General features: G+C 48.0%; 4 protein-coding genes across 7 annotated transcripts in view; 1 reads left to right on the top strand and 3 right to left on the bottom strand.

The window, feature by feature from the left end:
- Positions 1–959: 959 nt before the first annotated feature.
- On the top strand, positions 960–3781 carry si:ch73-139j3.4 (CD82 antigen). Its single transcript, XM_068569288.1, has 8 exons — positions 960–1025; positions 1596–1674; positions 2209–2321; positions 2466–2540; positions 2757–2849; positions 2921–3115; positions 3191–3274; positions 3395–3781. The coding sequence occupies exons 1-8, from the start codon at positions 960–962 to the stop codon at positions 3590–3592; spliced, it is 903 nt and encodes a 300-aa protein (XP_068425389.1). The 3' UTR covers positions 3593–3781.
- Positions 3782–4094: 313 nt separating this feature from the next.
- hjv (hemojuvelin BMP co-receptor) lies at positions 4095–8001 on the bottom strand. 3 transcript variants are annotated; one of them, XM_068569278.1, is made up of 5 exons: positions 7837–8001; positions 6705–6883; positions 6404–6535; positions 5365–5936; positions 4095–5219 (listed from the first exon to the last, which is right to left on the bottom strand). In XM_068569278.1, the coding sequence occupies exons 3-5, from the start codon at positions 6477–6479 to the stop codon at positions 4569–4571; spliced, it is 1299 nt and encodes a 432-aa protein (XP_068425379.1). In that variant the 5' UTR covers positions 6480–6535; positions 6705–6883; positions 7837–8001; the 3' UTR covers positions 4095–4568. The 3 variants fall into 3 exon arrangements, with proteins under 3 accessions (XP_068425379.1, XP_068425378.1, XP_068425380.1); XM_068569277.1 differs by having other exon boundaries at positions 6705–6805; XM_068569279.1 differs by having other exon boundaries at positions 6404–6500; positions 6705–6805.
- A 742-nt stretch (positions 8002–8743) lies between these two features.
- Positions 8744–18979, bottom strand: thbs3a (thrombospondin 3a). 2 transcript variants are annotated; one of them, XM_068569274.1, is made up of 23 exons: positions 18720–18979; positions 17373–17579; positions 16980–17233; positions 16268–16370; positions 15933–15959; positions 15761–15843; positions 15597–15648; positions 15353–15501; positions 15127–15264; positions 14053–14127; positions 13804–13956; positions 13591–13701; positions 13360–13467; positions 12697–12856; positions 12407–12525; positions 11748–11800; positions 11439–11620; positions 10667–10845; positions 10534–10582; positions 10251–10447; positions 9794–9966; positions 9553–9692; positions 8744–9428 (listed from the first exon to the last, which is right to left on the bottom strand). In XM_068569274.1, the coding sequence occupies exons 1-23, from the start codon at positions 18814–18816 to the stop codon at positions 9367–9369; spliced, it is 2871 nt and encodes a 956-aa protein (XP_068425375.1). In that variant the 5' UTR covers positions 18817–18979; the 3' UTR covers positions 8744–9366. The 2 variants fall into 2 exon arrangements, with proteins under 2 accessions (XP_068425375.1, XP_068425376.1); XM_068569275.1 differs by lacking the exon at positions 18720–18979 and adding an exon at positions 17905–18003.
- Positions 18980–21056: 2077 nt separating this feature from the next.
- mtx1a (metaxin 1a) overlaps positions 21057–23013 on the bottom strand; it is a 4860-nt gene continuing 2903 nt past the window's right edge. The window contains exons 5-8 of the mRNA XM_068569283.1: positions 22366–22548; positions 22093–22169; positions 21749–21906; positions 21057–21470 (exon numbers count right to left, since the gene is read on the bottom strand). Coding sequence (XP_068425384.1) covers positions 21244–21470; positions 21749–21906; positions 22093–22169; positions 22366–22548 — 645 coding nt within the window. The 3' untranslated portion in view covers positions 21057–21243. The remainder of the gene's footprint in view (positions 21471–21748; positions 21907–22092; positions 22170–22365; positions 22549–23013) is intronic.

Genomic DNA, 23013 nt, shown 5'->3' with positions numbered 1-23013 from the left:
ACTGTTCCACAAACTGTAGAACCCTTAAGGAACCTTAAGGAACCTTGAAGGAACCTTAAGAACCCTTAAGGCCTCTGGTGGACTCCAGCGCCTCGTAACAGAACTCTAGAACGTCCTGAAGGTTCTCTGGAGCCGCTCGTAGTGTGAAGGGTTAAACTACTTAAAGCTTCATGAAGAAAGTAAATCTCATAGAGGACGAGTCCTGACATGCAAAGAGCGAGAGAGAGAGAGAGAGTTTGTGTGTGTGTGTGTGTGTGTGTGTGTGTGTGTGTGTGTGTGTGTGTGTGTGTGTGTGTGTGTGTGTGTGTGTGTTCTAGTGGTTCTGACAGTTGCTCCGTGTTTCACAGAAATGTCACAGACGCTCTGGTGATGATGTCGTCTGCTGCGACCACGAGGAGTCACCGTGGTAACCTATGGACGGAGTCGATTGGCCGCCTGCCAAGCCGTACAGGAGCTGCTCGTGAGAACGAGGCAGAGCTCTGACCTTTGACCTTTGACCTCCGTGAGCATCACTCTGACTCCGTAACGTCTTCCTCTCACTCAGAGGTCACAGAGCCGATTGGTGTTCCCCTCCAACTGCTGCAGAGGGGCCCAACCTGAGGTCTGAGGACCCTCCAGGGGACACGAAGAGAATATATATATATATATATATATATATATATATATATATATATATATATATATATATATATATATATATATATATATATATATGTATATACACATATATACACATAATCTGAGCAATTTTGGGGTAAGGTTGATTTCACAGATTATTTTAAATCTGCTTCCTGGTTCCTGTTTGTTTCATCTGCTGAATGGCTTTGTGGGAGTGTTTCCATGGAGATACAGACAATAAGGAAGTGGACTCTGATCTCAGGCGTTAGTGCAGCTGAGGAGCAGGGAACCGACGGGAGAACCCGACTGGAGAACCCGCTGTGGTTCTTGTGAACAGAACCATGAAGCTGGACGTGAAGATTCAGCTTCTCAACTTCTGCTTTGAAGTTTTTAACTTCATCTTCCTGGTGAGGAAACGTTCAGTTGCACTATAGATACAAGACAATAATAACAATACAAGTCATTGTTATTATTATCCTTATCATTGTTATTGTTGTTGTTGTTGTTACTACATGTCATTTAACTGAGGCTTTTATCCAGAGAGACTTACAATAATTTTATTCAACATGAAAACAAACTCATAACAACAAGAATCAGGAAAGAACAATTTCTTCAATAAAGTTTAACTACAAAGTTCTATCAGTAGGAAACATTTAAGCCAAAGTGCTGCTGCCACGGTCCTTATTCAAGGTGGAGTCAAGAAAGATGTGTTTTTAGCTCACAGAGGAAGATGTAGACACTTCCTGCTGTCCTGATGTCAATGGGGAGCTCATTTCACCATCGAGGAGCCAGGAAGCAAACAGTCAAGACTTTGTAGAGTGTTTAGCTCGCAGTGACGGAGCTAAACACGAGATGGAGTCAGAAACCAGTTAAACTTAACAATAAAAGATGTTAGCCGCTGATAAGGAGCAGTTAGCTCGTGGATAAGGATGGTGTTAGGCCTGACCTTGGACCTGACCTTTGACCTCTGTCTGCAGGCTCTGGGTTTCAGTGTGTTGGGCTTCGGACTCTGGGTCCTGTTTGACGGAGGAAGCCTCCTGACCTTCAACGCCTCAGGTGACGCGGCTGCAACTTACATTTAAAGGAACAGTACAAGGTGTAGCGACAGCTCCAGGATAGCTTAGCTTAGCACAAAGACTGGAAGCAGAGGGAAACTGTTAGCTTTATAGCCACCTTCCAACGGCTCATACGGATGGGTTGTAACAGAGAAGTGTTTCTGTCGTCCAACAGGAAGTCATCATCACCGGTTCGAGCCAATTAGATTCATTCTGGATTATTATATGAAACAATCTGGTGTTATGAATCTCCCAGGAATATCTTCACTCATAAACTTAAATGATGTTTGATGTGTAAAGTAAGAAGCTAACGTCTACTTCTTAAAATACAGTCTGATGACCAAACATTAGCATTGACCCGGTTATCTTAGCACAGATGCTAACCCCCAATTCGCTCATTTGGCCGCTGTTGATTTGTGTAACAAGCGTTAATCCAGAAAAGATAACAAAGATGTCCGACCACCAGAACATTAATGTTTCGTTAGCTCCTTTATCAATACAATTAATACCATTGTGTGTGTGTGTGTGTGCACAGATGAGCTGCGCATCGTGGGGGCGGGGCTAATGCTGATTGGTCTGGTGGTGTTGGGGGTCAGTTTGGTCGGAATTGTCGGCGCCGTTAGAGAGATCAGAGTCCTACTGCTGGTGGTGAGTCTCCACCCGTAAACCTCTGACGTGACCTCTGACATGACCCCTGACGTGACCACTGTTCTGTGATGTGAAGATGCGTTCAAGTACACAAATAATAGAGGTAAAAGAGGTAGTGATGCTCAGTGTCCTGGTCCTTCTCAGTACTTGGGCTTCCTCCTCCTGCTGGTCCTGGGTCAGCTGTTCGTCACACTGCTGCTGCTCTTGAACAGAGACAAGGTGAGACAAGGAGTTAAATTATAACAATGTTACATTAATATTACAACTTTTTCTGAATCATCATGCTGTATAGAAGACGACTTACAACTAGAAATTGAGACATAAACTCATGTTTACAATGTTTACTGAGGGAATACATCAAGAAAGAAGTAGAGTCATTTATATAGACTTCTATACAACCAGAGGAGTCTGAAACTGATAATCCCGTGTTTACAGATTAAACGGAGTCTGGATGAAGCGGTGGACCAGATCATCTTTCACTACAGAGGACCCGACAGTTCCTCCCTGATGGACAGGATTCAGACCTCCGTGAGTCCTTCTGTCCAAACCGCCGTCTGTTCCACGCTAACCGAACGTAACGTACGATGTCCTGCCCACAGGAAGGCTGCTGCGGCAAGACGGGCCCTTCTGATTGGCTGCAGAACGCCTTCATCCAGAGTCTGAACCGGACCGATCCGGACCTGCTGCCGTGTTCCTGCTTCAACACGAGTCGACCCGCCGCCGGCTCGTCCTGGTGCAGCGAGCTGCTAAACCTCACCGAGCTGTACGGGGTGGGGAACGGGTTCTATGAGCAGGTACACACACACACACACACACACACACACACAAATACATACACACTCACACACACACGTGTGTTTCCGTCGCAGGGCTGCAAAGTGAAGGTCACCGATTGGCTGCAGGAAAACGTCCTGACCATCATCGGCATGGACGTCGCTCTCATGCTGGTCCAGGTACGTCATGTTGTAATGGCCTCAATGGCCTCTATGGTTCAGCATCCATTTATTTTGGCTGTCCTCTGGCTGTCCTCTGGCTGTCCTCTGGTTGACCTCTGGTTGACCTCTGTGGTCCAGGTGCTGCAGGTCGTCCTCACCGTGTCTCTGTGCCGGACACTCGGCAGGAGAGCCGCCGTCAGGAAGGCTGACCGGCTGTCTGACCCCGAAGAGGAGCTGGACCGCGAGCAACAGAACTACGCCTACATGGACCCCGACGATGGTGACGGAGGCCTCGTCCACCCGGCTCATCACCACGACTACCGGGACCACAACTAATCGCACCCGAGGTCGCTGTCTCCTTTAGAAAACTCTTCTCAGAATGGAAATGTGATGAGTTGCTGGTGAAGTGAACACGTTGTTGCCTGAATCAACACCTCAGTCAACAACAACTTGAAGTAGTATTTTATATATCTTATAATAACATGCATATTAGTACATAAAGACTTCTGCAGGTACTTTGCTTTGTTAGTGAATCATTTTGTGTGAAATGTGAAAAATTCATGGAAACATTAGAGGACCAAAAACTGCGCCCTGAGGAACTCCGTATAGGATACAACTAGAATATGAACAGTTACAAGGTTACGAATCTATTATTAAATGTTTGATTGATATTCATTTGATATAGTTTATTTTACTTCTACCGTTTCATTTGAAAGAGAAAACCAAACTGAATGTACACGTCTGTAAATATATATGTATATGTTTATATACATATATATTTATTTGTATATATAAATAAATAATGACTTCAATGAGACTTCTGTTCATAAAACTTTATTTAAAAACATACACAACATCAGCTCTGACCTCTGAGTTCCAGGTGACCTTGCGTGAGTCGTCCAATCAGAGCTCACCAGGTGAGGTTGTTGAGGTCTGGACTCTGGAGGTCTGGTGTGAACCTTCATGCCACAGAAGCTGTATTTATGTTCGTGCAACAGAGTTCTGAGGAAACTTCTTCTGCTGATGAAGATGACGAACTGAGAGAATTTCTTCATTGTCGTCATCGTGGTCGTAAGTCAGAGTTCTACTGAACTTTAATGTAGACGAGAAAGAAACTTGCTTTTCTGATATTGTTTATAGTTTGAAGTTAAAAGATTTAAAGCTGTAGTTTGAAGTCAAGTGTTTTGTATTTATTCATATTTAAACTATACTTTAAACAGTTAATACATTGTTCAATTTGAAGAAGAACACGTGGGTTAAAGTCTCTGTCCATCATGTTGGATGGAGTCACGTGACCACCGTGTGCAGGTCATCACATGTCAGACAGCTGTGCGGTCAGAGTTCCCAGCATGCCGAGCAGCAGCAGCAGCAGCATGAAGCCACTCGGCCCGGCGGCGGTGGCGGCGGTGGCGGCGGCGGCCGGCGGCAGGTGGACTCTCTTGGCGTCAGAGATCATGGCGGCGGCGTCCTGCAGCGCGTTGACGGCCGCCGCGCTGGAGTTCAGGTCTCCGCTAGCGATCAGGTCGAACACGCAGGCCTGGAAGTAGACGTCTCTGTCGGGAAGTAGCGTGGCACAGTGTGCCCGCGCGCCGGCGGCAGAGTGGGAGGAGTCCGGCGGTGGTGGCGGGCGCAGTGTGTCGAGCGTCTGAGATGCGGGGCATCCCCACACACACAGCTGCAGGTCCTGCTCGGGCCCGAAGGCCTCCACCACGCCGCGCGGCGCACGCACCGCCAGGCCGAGCGAGCGCCCGCTCTGCCGGACAACGAGCAACGTGCCGATGTGCGCCGCCCGGATCTCCGCGTGCCGGCCGGGGCTCCGAGTCCGGACCGTCAGGCTGCGATGACCGCGCCGCTTGCCGCTCGCCACCGAGCCGTCGGCGAACGCGGCGGGGACGTCGTCAAGCTCCGCCCGGTACAGCTGCTGCTCGACGCACTGCCGCCAGTTCTTAAAGATGATGGTGATCTGAGGAGAAGCAATGGACATAAATAAACAGTGAAGCAGTAATAAGGCCGTGCGTCACTCAGCTGCTTGTGCAGCCTGACAGCAGCGAGCAGGAAGGACTTTTCATGGCTTCAATGGAGACATTGGGAACGTCCTGCAGCCTCACCTTGGTAAGCGCGGTGGCGTGCGCGCCCCCTCGGGCCGGCGCGCTGGTGGCCTGCACGTACAGGTACTCGTTGTCGATGAGAGGCCACGCCCCCTGCACGGCACACGTCTGGAAGGCATCGCCGAAAGTCCGGACGTGCGGGTCCCCGAACACGCTGCAGTGCAGGTACTCCGGCGCCCGGCCCTCTCTGGCGAGGAGGCTCCGCTCGTAGAGGCAGGCGTCGCCCGACAGCGTGCCCTGCGGCGGCGGCGGCTGGCCGGCGGCGGGCCCGGCCCGTGGGCAGCGGTGCTGGATTAGCAGGTCCTCGATGCCCTGGACCGCTGAGTGAAACGCCAGGTCGCCGCGGCACGCCTTTGCCATGCGGCGGGTGCACGTGGAGTAGGAGCGCAGGGCGCGGCAATAACCGCCGTTCACTGCCTCCCTGTTGAGAGCTCCGCCTCCTCCAGCTCCTCCTCCAGCTCCTCCTCCAGCTCCTCCTCCAGCTCCTCCTCCAGCTCCTCCTCCAGCTCCCAGGTCCAACGTCGCAGCCACAAAGTCAGAGTTACACCTCAGGATCTGACAGGAAGCTCCGACTGAAGAGAGGAAATGTTTAAACATTGTCCCCCTGATGATGTCACAGTGATGTCACAGTGATGTCACCGTGTCATGACGTGAAGGGACAGATTGTAAAGCAGATTTTGGGCAATACAAATACAGTTTTATTTAATTGAAAATTGTAAATGTTACTATACATTTTATTTATACAAATTGTATTTATTTTTACATTTTATTTAAAGATGCAAAGACTCAGTTTTTTAAAATATTTTTCATGTAAAAATCAATAACCTGTAAACTATAATTTTTCAGTATTTTAGGTTCTACATAAGCGGCCGCCTGAAGAATCACAACGCTCACAACGATTAAAAGCACTGCCCAGGTGCATTGTGGGAAATAATCATTAAAACATCACAAAGAGATTCACCTTGAAAAAATCTTTAAAAAGTGCTTTACTTTCCGTTTGTTTGCGATCAAAGGCTTTTATTTTGAAGGGCCTCTGTACCTTCAGGTGAGCTCAGGACCAGCAGCAGAGTCAGGAAGCAGCGTCTCCATGGCAACTCTGCGGCGCGAGGCGCCATCAGCAGGGACTCACCTGGAGTCTGAGGGGGGATGATGTCATGATGATGTCACTCACCTGGTGACAGAGTACTTACACTGTTGTACTAGTACTGTGACAGAGTACTTACACTGTTGTGCTACAAGCTGATCAATAACTCAACAACATGGACGTCATTGCTTTTATAAGTTCAGTGTTTGATGAAGTATTGATGAAGTATTGGTGGCAGTGATCAGGTGTGCTTTACCTGCGGAGTGGATCCTCCTGAAGGGAACTCTTGTCGTTCTCAAACATCAGGAAGCGTTCACTGAACGAGCAGCTGAACTTGGACCCTCGTCTGTTTTCTTTCTGCAGAGCAAACAGCAGCAAGCAGGGGGCGGGGCTTACAGTGGAGCTGCTCATTCATTGGTCAGTCAGACTCACAGACTGAGAAAATAAAAAACGATGTCTCTAAGTTTTGATCTGGCAATAAAATGGCTAATCTACAGAGGCCCAAGGCCCTCAGGGGCCAGAGACCACCAAGGGCTGAGACCCTCAGGGGCCGAGACCCTCAAGGCAGAGACCACTAGACCCTCAGAGGCCCGAGACACCAGAACCTCAGTGGTGATGAGCATCAATGCAGGATGATGGAGTAAGGTGACGTCGTGGTCTCCTAAATTGCTACGCTAAGCTAAGCTAAATGTTTTAGGTCTTCAAGCTTAACTAAGCTAACAGTTGAACGATGGTATGTTCCTGCAGTCAGCTGACCTCCAGTCCTCTGTGAGCAGGGGAAGGGCTGTGTGTGTGTGTGTGTGTGTGTGTGTCTATATTTAGACCCCAGTTGCCTCCACAGTCTGAGCCACACACACACATATTAATAATATTAAAACATAAAGTTCTATAAAGTTTCCACAGTAAGTGGTCTCCTGTATTTCAGGTAGAGTGACGCCTCCTCTGTAGTTCTTTGTTTTCAGACCAAGATGCTGCAAGTAGCTTGTAGCTACTTGCATCACGTGCATTAATAATAATATGGTTATGTATGATGTATCAGGACATAAACAACAATATTATTGCTAATAACAAACATTTTAATCGCTCGAAACCAGAATTCATACAAAGATCTTTGATTGCTGAGAAACAGATTAGAGATCTGAGCCTGCATCTCCCACAATGCACCTGTGTCTGTCAGTAGACTCCTGATTAAAAAGACTTCATTCATCCGGTTGATTTGTTTACAGAGTTCCGGAATCAATAAAAACAAGTTAAACATGTTATTAACACGTTATTAATGTTAATAACTTGTTAAAAATAAGTTACTAAAAAGTTAGTGACACATTATTGTCAAGTTATTGACAACACAAACTGATGGACTGAAACATGAGGACAGATTTGTGTCTCACCTTCAGCTGATTCAGGATCAGAGTCTTCAGTCTGTCTTCAGGGGACTCGTCCGAAACGGGAAAGCCTGCAGGACTCTCCGGGACTGTGCAGGACTCTGTAGAACTCTGTCCAGGTCCACCAAGGATCTGGTCTGTGGTGTCCCTCTCTTCTGGTCTTTGCCCCGCGGTGCGTTCACAGCTGACTGAGAGCGTCAGACGTTTCTAAATAAATCACTAACAACCAGCACCTGCTGCACGACAACTGCACACACACACACGCACACACATATATACACACACACATATACACATATATATACACACACACACACACACACACACACACACACACACACACACACACACACACACACACTGCAGTGTATTTTAGTTTCAGACCGCCAGGAAGTTAAAACTTTATTTAAATACAAATGTAACAATGGACTGATATACTTTTACTCTTTTACTTTATTATAATTATTATTAATATTGTAATCGTCTCAAAGTATTTTTCTTAGAGTTTGACAGATATTTATTATATTATATTGTATATATTATTTTATATATATAATCATTTTATGAATAATTGTATCTATACCTTGAGTTTTAAATAAAGTTAAAATGCTTAAAAATTTAAAACTGCAGACTCTGATTTTAAATATTTCTGCATTAATCGATCTGCTGCAGTTCCAGCAGAGCGCCAGCAGGCGGCAGCACTGACACGCCACAGAAGCTTCAGTCAGCGCTATAAACCTGAACGCATCGTCTCCTTTTAATGCAAGAAAACATAGTTTTATGGAGTCGGACATTTTATCAATGAAACTAATAATGAATTAATAAAATCAATAAATAAATAAAAACCCAAAAATGGATCAATGATTTAAAAAGACTTCCATGTCTTCACACAATCTTTTATCGTAACATTTATTATGGGATGGACGGTGATGAACTGTAATAACTTTATTGACAACATGTTAATGTGTTTATGAACAAACTCCTTCAAAACTAAAGGATCAGCTAATGTTAGCATGTTAACAAGCTAAGATACTATGGTGAAGTTAGCTCATATTAGCATGCTGACATGCTAAGATAACATACTGAAATTAGATCATCTTAGCACGCTAACACAGTGAACATTAGCTCACTTGTTTTACTGGCTGCTAATAACACATTATTCTTACATGATTTCACAATAAAAGCCTGTCTTTGTGTTATCTAAACGCTTTTATTTTGAAGAGACATTGTGAGTCCTGGTTCTCCTCCTCTTCCCTTTGAAGGAGGAAGACGATGATGACTGAGATCTGAACTCCAATGGACGCCAGAAGACGAGTGAAGCAGCGTATTGTTCTCAGCAGGGTCTTTGTTTGTTTGTTTGTTTGTAAACATCCTTTAAAGGAACGACGATCCTCTTTAGACGTTTCTGTCTTTTTGAACGTTGAGTCGAACCAACGAGTGTGTGTGTCTGTGTGTGTCTTTATAGGAGTGTGTGTTCACGGTGGTGTGTGTTCGTGTTCATTGGTGTGTGTGCGTGTGTGTGTCTATGTGTGTGTCTCACAACTGAATGTGCAACAGGAATTGTTTACGATAAGTTTGGAAGTCTTCGGGCACCGTGTCTGAAATGAGAATAATCAATAATGTAATCAGTTGAGAGGTCAGAGGTTGAGGTCAGAGGTTAAGGTCAGAGGTCAGAGGTTAAGGTCAGAGGTCAGAGGTTTAGGTCAGGGTCAGATGTCGTACCGTTGCAGCGGTACCGCAGGTTGGACCAGATGATGTTCTCCTGAGAGAAGCAGAAGACACCGAGCCGCCCGCCTCTCATGCTGGTATCCACGACGACGCCGGAGTCCGCCACCATGTCGGTGCCCTCAAACAGCCGCACCCTGAAACAGGAACCGGGTCAGGTTCTGGTTCTGGTCTAACCCAGCTTATCCTGAAACAGGGACCGGGTCTGGTTCAGCCTGGGGTCCAGTGGTGGTCTCACCTCATGTAGCCCACCTGGGGCCGGTGGCTGAGGTGCCAGCGGTACGAGGTCTTGTCCTTCCAGCCCACGTTACGTGGATCCTTCCAGAGCAGCTTCACTTCGCCAGCTGTGTCTCCGGTGTGCCACAGGGCGTTCCTCAGGAACTCTCCCGGGCCGGTCCGAGACTTCACCGCCTGCAGGACGACACAGAGACGTCAGAACCACGACCCACTACACAAGGACCGTCAGAACCACGACCTGTTACGACACAAGCACCGTCAGAACCACGACCCGCTACACAGGGGTTAGGGTTAGGGCTGTGAGCCCGAACACCAACAAACTAATGTGCTGTTCAATGTACTAAATGTACTGCAAACAGTAGAACACAGTAGGCCAGTACCTTAAGGCGCAAGGCGGGCTGGGCTGTGGCCCTAAAGGGAACCAGTAGAGAGACCAGTGGAGACCAGTAGACCAGTACCTTGAGCTGCAGGGCGGGCTGGGCCGTGGCCCTGAAGGGAACCGACTGCCAGTAGGTCTGCTCCGTCTGCTTCCACATCACCACGTAGAAGCTGGACGAGTCCTGGTACCCGAACACGAAGCCGGCGTAGTCGTCGTCCGTCACCGTGTTGACGTGGAACGTTCCCTCGAAGTCGACGCCATTAAATGCTGTGTAGCCTGCGGACACATGGGAGGGAGGTCAGGGTGGACGAATCCAGTCCACCCCGGGTCCTGGGTCCCAAAGACAAACCGGAGACACGCACCCACAGCGAGACCGGGGTCACTGTTCATGGTCTGGACGATCTCCTTGCCCTGAGGATTAAACAGGACGGATTGTTAGCGGATGGATCTGCCGCTAGGGGTTCCTGTTGGACTAGTCGGGGATCGGAGGCTCACCTGGTTCAGAACCACCCAGGTGGGGTCGATCTGGGCGTCGCCCTCCGGGTCCAGGATCACCGTCTGATAGGCTCTGAAGTCCGTCAGCGTGACCTCGGCGCTCTCCGGACAAACGTCCACCAGATCCATCACCGAGTCGTTGTCAAAGTCGTTCTCACACACGTCCCCAACCCCGTTCACTGGAGAGAGACAGACAGGTGGAGAGAGAGAGACAGGTGGAGAGACAGACATACAGGTGGAGAGAAACAGGTGGTGAGAGAGAGGTGGAGAGAGAGACAGACAGACAGGTGGAGAGAAACAGGTGGAGAGAGACAGGTGGTGAGAAAGAGACAGGTGGTGAGAGAGACAGGTGGTGGGAGAGAGACAGGTGAAGCGAGAGAGACAGGTGGTGAGAGAGAGACAGGTGGAGAGAGAAAGGTGGAGAGACAGACAGACAAGTGGAGAGAGACAGGTGGAGCGAGAGAGACAGGTGGTGAGAGAGAGACAGGTGGTGAGAGAAAGGTGGATAGACAGACAGACAGGTGGTGAGAGAGACAGGTGGTGAGAGAGAAGTGGAGAGAGAGACAGACAGACAGGTGGAGAAAGAGAGAGAGAGACAGGTGGTGAGAGAGAGAGACAGGTGGTAAGAGAGAGGCAGACAGATTTGTTGTCAGGTTGTTACTATCAGAGTCTTTCTGGTCGTATATTCAGGTTGTTACTATCAGAGTCTTTCTGGTCGTATATTCAGGTTGTTACTATCAGAGTCTTTCTGGTCGTATATTCAGGTTGTTACTATCAGAGTCTTTCTGGTAGGGGTTGACGATGAGTCGGCAGTTGTCGTAGTCGTCGAGGATGCCGTCGTTGTCATCGTCGTGGTCGCAGTCGTCTCCGAGGCCGTCGTTATCAGAGTCCAGCTGGGAGCTGTTGGGGATGTCGGGACAGTTGTCTCTGCTGTCCTGGAGACCGTCTCCATCCCTGCAGCACAACGTCATAACACCAGAAGGAATATATTAACACAAGTGCAGTCTTTATGTTTATGTATTTAGGGTTTTGAAATGATGCAGTGTGTGTATGTATGTGTATGTGTGTGTGTCAGACATACGTGTCGTGGTTGGTGTCACAAACGTCTCCCACCAGGTCGTTGTCGATATCCGTCTGAGAAAGAGAGCCGTGTTCAGAAAACACACAATGACCTCTGACCGTTGACAGTCAGTATTGGACAGTAGACCAGTAGACCAGTGGATCAGTGGACCAGTAGACCAGTGGACCAGTGGACCAGTAGACCAGTGGACCAGTGGACCAGTGGACCAGTAGACCAGTGGACCAGTGGACCAGTGGACCAGTGGACCAGCTCTTTACCCTCAAGGTTCTGGGAGTTTGCTCAACCAGTCTACATGTGATTTGTAGACTTGTAGAATGAATGAATGAAATGAAATGAAATGAATGAAATGAAAAGTACTTTATTAATCTCCAAGGAGAATTTTTTTGTCGTACTAGCAGCATAACAATGCCATAAGCTAAGCTAAACACACAGATGATAAAATAAAATAAATAATAACAGGAACAGGGGGTAACAGATGTATACATAAGTAAGAAATAAGTATAAACATATATATACACATACATGCAAGCAAGTAAGAAATAAGTATAAACATATATATACACATACATGCAAGCAAGGCTTGCATGTATCAGGTGTCCCTTAGAACGAGAAGGCTTTAGACCGGGTCTCTCTGGGTTATGAATATATATTGTCTGTACCTGCATGGGGTTACTGAGCTCAGGACAGCTGTCACAGGCGTCTCCCACTCCGTCTCTGTCTCTGTCCGTCTGCATTGGGTTCGGTACCTTTGGACAGTTGTCCAGAACGTTGGGAATACCTGAACACATGTCGATGACTCGGATGTTATTTATCAACCTAACCTCACATAGTGCCGATGGAGGTCCCTGAACATGATCTGATCAGGTGTCCCTTAGAACGTAAAGACAGACAGAGAGACAGGCAGACAGACAGACAGGCAGACAGACAGACAGGCAGGCGGGTGTCTCACCGTCTCCGTCGATGTCCTGGTCGCAGGCGTCTCCCTGTCCATTGCTGTCGGTGTCTTTCTGGTCTGCGTTGGGGACGCTGGGACAGTTATCACAAGCGTCTCCGAAGGAGTCGCTGTCCGAGTTCTGCTGGTCTTTGTTTGGGACCAGCCGGCAGTTATCCTGTGGGTCACATGGTCTCATGGTCACATGGTCACATTGTCCTATGGTCACTTGATTACATTGTCCCATAGTCACATGGTCGCATTGTCTCATGGTCACATTGTCTCATTGTCTCATGGTCTCATGTTCCATAGTCTCATGGTCACATGTTCCATAGTCTCATGGTCACATAGTCTCATGGTCACATGGTTACATTGTCTCATTGTCACATGGTCTCATGGTCTCATGTTCCATTGTCTCATGGTCACATGGTTACATTGTCTCATTGTCACATGGTCTCATGTTCCATAGTCTCATGGTCCCATGGTCCCATGGTCCCATGGTTACATTGTCTCATGGTCACATGGTCGCATGGTCCCATGGTCTCATGGTCACATGGTTACATTGTCTCATTGTCACATGGTCTCATGTTCCATAGTCTCATGGTCACATGGTCCCATGGTCCCATGGTTACATTGTCTCATGGTCAGATGGTCACTGTACAGACACACACGCTGTCTGACCTCCACGTTTTTGATGCCGTCTCCGTCGGCGTCCTCGTCACACTGGTCTCCAATCCCGTCGTTGTCAGCGTCCTCCTGCCCAGAGTTCGGCGTGAAGAAACAGTTGTCCTGGTGGACAGAGACAGACATCAGACTCTCCTCACCAGATGCCCACGATGAAGAAGGTGGTCCCATGGTTAGATTGTCTTATGGTCTCATGGTCACATAACGATGGGGGTGAGGGTCTTTCACCTGTTTGCAGTGCTTGTTGTTGTCCATGCAGGGCAGAGGGCGGTCGGGATAGCCGTCGATGTCTGTGTCCGGTCCACACGTGTTACCGTTACCAGCCCAGCCCACGTTACACTGACACACACACACACACACACACACACACACACACACACACTGTTAGTACATAAGTCCATAACCGATCCGGCTCATGTTGATGATGAGTGACAGGCTCACCCTGCAGGCGACCTCCCCGCTCCTCTCCATGGTGCAGTGGGCGTTGGCGTCACAGGGGTTAAAGGTCAACGCAGTGCACGACTTCCTGGGGGAGCAGCCCGAAGTCTGGTTCCCCAGGAAACCAGGTTTACAGCCTCCACACTTATATGAACCCTGAAAGAGGACCGAGAGGACGGAGGACGTGTCTCCGGTGTTAGGACCAGAGGGACTGACTGAAGATCAGTTGTTGTGCAGTGAATCTGAACTCACCACGGTGTTGATGCACACAGAGTTTGATACGCAGGCGTCGGGAAGATCTAAACACTCATCAATGTCCACACAGTCCTGCGAGACAGGCAGGGAGAGAGACAGGTGTTTGGAGCCAGCAAGTGTCATGCTGACAAAATAACATATCATGAGTTGTAAACATAAACATTATAGTGCATCCATCTATTTTCATCCACTGATCCGGGGTCGGGTCTCAGTGGCAGCAGGTCCAGCAGGCTGACCAAGACCTCCTGTCACCCGCAACACAGTCATTGTTCTGGGGGAATGCCATACTCCCGCAGCACCCCGCAACAAAACCCCTGAGGGACCCGGTCGAAAGCCTTCTCCAAGTCCACAAAGCACATGTAGGCTTGTTGGGTAAACTTGCAGGACCCTTGCAGTAGTCTTTGACGGTAAAGAGCTGGTCCACTGTTCCTCGACCGAGACGGAATCCACACCGCTCGTCTTGAATCTGAGGTTCGACAAGCGGGCGGAGCCTCCTTCCAGCACCTTTGAGCCTCCTTCCAGCACCTTTGAGCCTCCTTCCAGCACCTTGGAGCCTCCTTCCAGCACCTTGGAGCCTCCCTCCAGCATCTTGGAGCCTCCTTCAAGCACCTTTGAGCCTCCCTCCAGCATCTTGGAGCCTCCTTCTAGCACCTTGGAGCTTTCTTCCAGCACCCTCGCATAAGCTTTCCCCGGAAGGCTGAGCAGTGTGATACTGCGATAGCTCCCCATGCCCGAGTGTTAGCATCCAGTGCCGCCGCAGCTGCAGCCCTCCTGGCTTGCCGGTACCCGTCAGCTACTTGAGGAGACCCCTGGACCAGCCAGGCCCGACAGTCCTCCTTCTTCAGCTTGATGGCTTCCCTCTCCTCTGGTGTCCACCACCGGTTAGTCGGGTTTGCCGCCACGACACCAACGACCTTCTGACCACAACTCCTAGCGGCCGCGTCCACACTCTGACTCCATGTCCCCAGCCTCCCTCGGGATGAGTAAGAAGTTCTTGGAAGTTGTCCTCCTTGACATTGCCACAACTAGATTGTTGCTGTGTGTGTGTGTGTGTGTGTTTGTGTGTCTGACCTGTCTGTGTGTCTTGGCGTAGTCCAGTCCGGTTCCAGACAGCGGGACCCCCCAAAGACCAGGAGGACAGGGGTGACAGGTGAACCCCCCCGCAGTGTTCAGACAGGACTCAGGAGAGTAACAAGGCTGCAGCGCACACTGACACACACAGGGGGCATCACAACAGTGTTATCTGTGGTGTGTTGTTGTAGTGTAGTCATAGTGTTGTGCGTTGTTGTGTAGTCACCTCGTCGATGTCGTGACAGTGTGTCCCGTTGCCGGTGGATCCAGGTGGACAGGGTCCACAGGTGTACCCTGGGTAATGCAGACTCTCCATACAGGACACGCCCATGTAGCACGGGTTAGGAGAGCAGCGGGAATGAGGCTCATGGAAACCTGCAGACAGACAGACAGGACATCAGAGGTGAAACAGACAGGCTTCAATTAGGTCCTCAGATACACAACAGCTCTAATGAACAAAGAAGACTCACCACAAACCTGGCACTCTAGGATGGTGTTTCTGATCAGAGACATCTCTTTCACCTGGAGAGGAGACGATCAATGAGGAGACGATCAATTAGTCTCTCGCCCTTTCTCCCTTTACCCCCTCCCCCACCCGTGTCCCTCCCCCTCGCTCTCCCTCTCTCTCTCTTACCTGTTCTCTGATGTCCAGTCTCAGCTCTCCCAGGATCTGGTTGAAGATGATGAGCTGACCAATCAGAGCCTTGGTGTGATCACCTGTCAGGAAACAGGATCAATAGAGGTGAATCTGATCAGCTGATCAGAGATTATTGATTAGTATTGAACATGAAGGTCAGTGAACTCACCCAGGATGGAGTTCATGTCTCCAGTCACTGAAACGCCAGAGACACATGTGACCTCAGTTACTGTCAACATCAGTCTACAAGTCAACATCAGTCTTCATCAGGAGGAGCTACCGTAGTGGGAGGGGCTAATATGACAAGGAAGCTACCAAGAGGGGAGGAGCTACCATGATGGGAAGGGGCTATTATGATAATGGAGCTACCACAATGGGAGGAGCTACCATGATGGGAAGGGCTACTATGACAAGGAAGTTACCGCAATGGGAGGAGCTACAATGATGGGAGGGGCTAGGAACAGCATGGGGGGGCAAATAGTTAAAGGGTGGAATGTAAAAGACCTGAGTTGTAGGCTGAAGCGTCTCCTTGGAAGGGACAGTTCGTCAGAGCCCCAGCTTGAGCCACGGTGCCCCCTAGAGCCAGTCTGAGGGACTCCACTGCACCCTGAAGGACACACAACGAGATGTCTGAACCCAGTGGTTCTCAAACTTTTTCTGTCATGCCCCACTTTAAAAATGTTCGGGCCCCATAACATTGAAACAAAATGGTCCAACTTTTAGAAACTCTTCCATCCGTGCTGTTTTTAATTAATAGATTAAAGACAATTGAAATCCCTTTCAAGTAAACCAGATAGGTCCATCTGACAAAAACTAATAACATGTGCAATCACTTTGTTAAAACAATGCTAATAAAGTCCAACTGGCTTCCTTGATTTTTTTTGCACATATATAACTTTATGTGCAAAAAAATAACTCATATTTGGCAAAAAAAGATGACCAAGGAAGCCAGTTAGATCCCTGTTTTCTATCCATAGTTTCATGTTGAAGTGTCCTTGAGCAAGGCACTGAAGCCCCAGAGCTTCACAACAGCACAAAGCTCCTTAATTATTAAGGATGAGTAAAATGCAGAGAATAATTCCCCCACTGTGGGATTAATAAAGGATTCTTTAAAAAAAAAAAAAAAGCCCCACTAGAGAGTCGCACCCCACAGTTTGGGAACAGTCTGAAGCGATCACGTGACCGGCAACTGGCCAATCAGAGAGAGCTCTCTCACCTGCAGGCGCGCGTAGGCCTTCTGACCGTGTCTGACCTCCACCAGCTCTGCCTCTCCGGGCAGGGCGACCAATGACGGGAGGCCCTGGTTGGAGTCGGCCAATCGGCAGTTGACGTAGAGCTCCATGTTCATGTTGTCGCGGCGAAGACCTCCGAGCCGCAAGATGATGGAGGTGCTCCGCCCCTCAGACAGGTGAGCGCTCTGCAGGTTCACCGTCTGCAGCTTCCCATCGGCCCGCAGGTACCGGACCACCACTGAGGTGGAGGGGGAAGGGGGAGAGAGAGGAGAGAGGAGGGGAGGGAGAGGAGGAGGAGAGAAATGTTTCCTTAACTCATAAATGAATGTGACATTTAAATGAGTGCAGATTATTATGGTCTGTCTGAGCGTGTGAACCTTTGTTGATCTTGCCCATGACGGACAGCTCCAGGTATTTCCTGTTGTCTTGTTTGCTGTACACGCCCACCAGCACGCCGCCCAGCTTGGCTGGTAGCCGAAAGCTGGATACCACGTAGACGTCACTGAGCGTGCTCAGACCGGACGACAGCTGCTCCACCGCCAGCACGTTCTGCCTGGAGTCATGAAGGGACAACACGTCCACCACTGGGGAGTCAGAGAGAGAGAGAGTCACCACTGGGGAGTCAGACAGAGAGAGACAACACTGGGGAGTCAGAGAGAGAGACCACTGGGGAGTCAGAGAGAGAGAAAGAGAGAGAGACCTCTGAGGAGTCAGAAAGAGAGAAAGAGTTACCAATGGGGAGTCAGAGAGAGAGAGAGAGAGTTACCACTGGGGAGTCAGAGAGAGAGAGAGAGAGTTACCACTGGGGAGTCAGAGAGAGAGAGAGAGAGAGAGAGAGAGAGACCTCTGAGGAGTCAGAAAGAGAGAGAGTCACAGCTGGAGAGTCAGAGAGAGAAAGACAGTCACTACCAGGGAGTCAGGGAGAGAAGGTGTGATGTCATCAGTTTGAGCCTCAGGAGCCAACAGAAACACCACAGAGGAAGAACAACAGTCACTTCCTGTCCTCCATCCTGCTGCTGAGCTTTTGACAGTTACCATGGCGAATCACCCCAATCACAACAACAGACATCCCATAATAACCGACGACACATAAACAAACTAAATAAATAAACGTAGCTTAGATGACGAGTCTCTTGCATCAGACAAGGAGGCTGAATGCACCATGGGCCCTGACTACATATAAAAAATATATAAATATATAAAACATATATATATATAAATCCTATAATAAAAAAACAATGTTTTAATATATATATGTATATATATATATATATATATATATATATATATATATATATACATATATATATATATATATATATATATATATATATATATATATACACACACACATATATATATATACATATATATAGAGATATCTATATATCTATATATATATATATATATATATATATATTTATATATATATATATATATATATATATATATATATATATATATATATATATATATATATATATATATACATACATATATAGATATATAGATATATATAGATAGATATATATAGATATATTTAAATATATAAATACAAAATACCTCAACCCCGGAATAAGCAGATGCAAATGGAGAAATACAAAATTTTGTAAATTAAAAAACTTAAATTTTTATTGTAAATTCGTATTTATTTCCAGAGAAGTGTCCCTGTTCTGGTGAGTCCAGCGCAGCAGAGCCTGCAGGACTTTAAGATGAACCGGTACCTCGGACCTCCGGGGCTCCCGGGACCTCCGGGGCTCCCGACGTGAGTCCAGCGCAGAGGAGCAGCAGGACCGAGACGCTCCAGACCATGGCTCCCATCACGGGACGGGACCAGCGGGACCGGGTGACGCGGAGAGACGGGTTGGTACCGGAGCTGCAGCCGCTGTCAGCGGGGGGAACCGACCGGAACCGGGACAACAAACTGAGGAGACCTGGACCCGGAGAGACCGAGGAAAGACCGAGGAGAGACTGAGGAGAGACCGAGGAGAGACTGAGGAGAGACCGAGGAGACCTGGAGAGGAACTACCTGACGGTCACGCGCCCAGCTGGAAAGAGCAGCGGGCGCGCGCGTGGTCTCCTCTGGACTGCTCGTGCGCTCGTGTAAAGATACTCGCGCAGTATCTCATTAGCATAATGACCTGTGGGTCATTGCAGGTCATTAGCATGAAGCCCGCGAGTAAAGATACTAAAATGAACAGGAAAGCTAGACTACCATGGAGAAACCGGATATGAACAGGGAGAGGGTGTACAGAAAAAAGTAAAAGTAAAAGTACGACATCAACAATCCTACTTAAGTAAAAGTAGAAAGTACTTACTTTTAAATTTACTTTAAGTAGTAAAAGTACTTACACGATGTCTCTCAATGTCTAGGGCTGTACCATTTTGATAAAAAAAATGCAGATATAGCTACTGGTCATACTTATGCCTCTACAGAAGTCACTACTAGTAATAATTAAAAGCAACAACATTTGTTTATTGGAAAGGTTGGTGTACTTATTGTGCTTACCCTCTGTAATACGTTTCACTCTATCTTACAATTCTGTGGATGACAAGTTATCTACCAGGGATTATCTGCAAAACTAGCAACTCCTTTTTTTTTTTGGAAGACAGGAAAGGCATTAAAACCTCTACGAGTCGTTCTTGGGGCCTTTGAAATCCAACATGTTTTTGAAATAGGGCCAAAGGTGGCTCATATTTGAGGGCTCAGATGAGGATGACTCTGGATCCATGTTGAAAAGTTGTTTGTTAGTCGGGCTGTCTGTCGAATGTTTAAGCAAAACAGGCAAGGCTAGTGCTGCTGCCAAAGGCACACTGCTGTCATTGGAGCTGATCGAGCCACCCGATTGGTTTAAACTTCCAAAACAGCAGCGCAATCCATATTTTTGTGTAGGCAACATTTTGGCGAAACTGTGTTCATAAAATGTAACGAATAACGACACATATTGTAGAAATGTAGTGGAGTAAAGGTATAGATAATAACTGCAAAATGTAACGAAGTAAAAGTAAAAAGTATGCGCTATTATTTTTGACTTAAAGTACAGATACGTAAAAATGTACTTAAGTACAGTAACGAAGTAAAAATACCTTGTTGCATTCCACCACTGGTTATATAGATGGTCTATAGAGGTTCTATAGATGTCCGTAGAGGTTATACATAGGTTCTAAAGAGGTTATTTAGTTGTTTATAGAGGTTATATATATATATATATATATATATATATATATATATATATATATATATATATATATATATATATATGGAGATTCTATAGATGTCTATTGAGGTTATATAACTGTTGATATGAGTTCTATAGAGGTTCTCCAGATGGTCTATAGAGGTTATATAATTGTCTATATAGGTTCTAAAGAGGTTTTCTCTGAAATAGTGAGAACAGAGTTTGTTTGGAAGAACTCAAGCTGCTGTATCTGGATTCATGAGGTCAAAGACTTCTGCAATGCGGACTGCGCACTAAGTGGACCAGGTCTTGTTGGGGGTCTCCGGGTCTGGTTCTCCAGGTCTTGTTCCTTGTGTTCCCCGTCTGCTCTCTATAGATGTAAAGAGTGGTTATCTGATGAAGCGAGAGGAGGATCTGCAGAGACCTGAACCCTGCAGGCCTTTTTGTTTGTTTCCTGACTCCCGGGTGTTGCCGTGGAAACAGGTCTCCCCACCCCGCCCCCCTCTGGAGCGAGTCCACAGCGGAGAGGGAACCCGAGGAACTCATGGCTCCACAAACTGCTTCCAGATCAGCCCGTAAACACCCAGCGGGGGGGCGGGGCCAGGGCCGGATTCCTGAGGGATGAGGTCATGTGCAGCTGTAAGGAGGAGGGTGGGGGGGGGAGGAGGGGAGGGGAGACTGGAAGATGTGACGTTCAAGACCAGCAGGAGGAAACCAGTGAGCAGAACCCAATGAAGTAAAGAAAGAGTTGTTGAAACTCTTTTGTAGATTTACAATAACGAGGTGAAGAAGATATGTGTACACACACATATACACATGTACATACATGTGCACACACACACACACACACACACACACGCACGCACGCACACGAGAAACCAAAAAGGTAAATCATTTAATGTGAAGTTTCTTCTTTCAAGAACATTTTGTTATCAGATATTAATCTTTAATGTATTTCTGTACAGAAACCAACGGCGTCCACTTCCTGTCTGGTGGAGAGCATGATGTTTCATAAACCCACACTTCGAATCATCCGCTCCAACGTAAAGTCTCATGATGCCTTGCGGCCTCAGCCGTCCTCGTCCTCTCCGTGGGCTGTGATGGGCTCTAGGTCGGGCGGCTCCTCCAGCGCCTCCTGCTGGATGGACACCATGCCGGTGAGCAGCGCGTAGCTTAGCATGGCGCCCAGCGCCACCAGCACCGACAGAACCTGCTTCCTGCGCTTGTTTGGCACGTGGTCGAAGTCTCCGCCGTCTGGCGCCGCCGCCTGCGAGGATGCCTTCGGACCACCACTCTCTGGGGAAACACCACGGAGGAAGAGTCCAATAAACACACCTCCACCTGCTCTCCATCACACCAACAACGAGGTCACCTTTATGAGGTCACCGTTTGTGTGATGTGATGCAGTGATGTCATCCAATTGTGTGAGGTCACCTGTTTGTGTGAGGTCACCTGTTTGTGTGAGATCATGCAGTGATGTCATAGAGTGATGTCATGCTGTGAGATAATCTGTCACAGTCAGGTCACACAGTGAGGTCATCTGTCACAGTGAGGTCACAGTGAGGTCATCTCACCTGGCCCATCTCGGGGGAAGTAGAGCAGCAGCACGTTACTGCAGAAGCCGCTCAGGTTGTCCAGAGACCTCAGGTGCTGCTGCAGCTTCCCGTTGGGCAGCTTGCACCGCAGGACGGGGGCCAGGTGGCCGAAGACGAAGGCGTCCAGAGACGAAGGCCTGCGGGGCGCAAACACAGGTACTAATACTCATTATATACATAAATACATCAGGTACCAATGATGTCTCAGTGTGTTTGTTGTGTTCAAGGAAACTCGGAGCCATGGTGTGTATCATTGAGCGAGGTCACATGACTGACAGGTCACATGGTGCACCCGTCAGTTATGTGACCCCAGAGGAACTTACGAGTCCCCGAAGAAGAACTTGTTTGAGCCAAGACGTTGCGAGAGCAGGTTCAGGCACTCGGTGGCGTCCCGGTACAACTGGAGAATGAACACACACACACACACACACACACACACTTTTATTTACAGCTCCTCCTCGTGCAGACCTAACTGATGTTTAGCCTCCTCCTAAAGAGAGATAACTGCTAGTTAGCCTCCTTCTTAAGAGCTAACTGCTGGTTAGCCTCCTCCTCCTAAAGAGGCCTGTACGTGCTCCAGACCCCAGGGTGCTCACCTCCTTCTCCAGCTCCTCTCCGGGCTCCAGGCTCTCGTCCCCTCGCAGCAGGCGCAGCTTCTCCATCTGGCTGCGCTGCATCTGTCCTGGCAGGAACAGGTTCAGGGGGAACGGCATGTGTTCTGCGTACCAGCGCCGCGTCACATCCACGTAGTTTTTAGGCTCCACCCAGAAGGTGTAGACCTGCAGTGCAGAGCAGCAGGCGTTATAGGTTCTCTTACGGGTTCTTGTATGGGTTCTCACTTATAGGTTCTCTTCTGGGTTACGGGTTCTCCTATGGGTTCTCTCTTATAGATTCTCTTCTGGGTTACGGGTTCCTTTAAGGTTTCTCTTACGGGTTACCTTATGGTTTCTCTTATGGGTTCTCTTATGGATTACAGGTTCCCTTCTAACGGGTTCTTTTATGGGTTCTCTTACGGGGTTCTCTTATGGGTTACGGGTTCTCTTACGGGTTTTCTCATGGGTTCTCTTACGGGTTAAGGGTTCTCTTATGGGTTTTCTTATGGGTCACGGGTTCTCTCATGGATTCTCTTCAGGGGTTCTCCTATGGGTTCTCTTACGGGTTACTGGTTTTCTTATGGGTTCTCTTACAGGTTACTGGTTTTCTTATGGGTTCTCTTAAGGGGTTCTTTTGTAAGGTTCTCCTAA

This window comes from Clinocottus analis, unplaced genomic scaffold (assembly GCF_023055335.1).
Source record: "Clinocottus analis isolate CAN_PGR_092001 unplaced genomic scaffold, fCliAna1.0.p SCAF_9, whole genome shotgun sequence".
Taxonomy (NCBI): Eukaryota; Metazoa; Chordata; class Actinopteri; order Perciformes; family Cottidae; genus Clinocottus; species Clinocottus analis.
The sequence above is the reverse complement of the archived record's forward strand: the minus strand, read 5'-3'. Positions and strand labels throughout refer to the sequence as shown.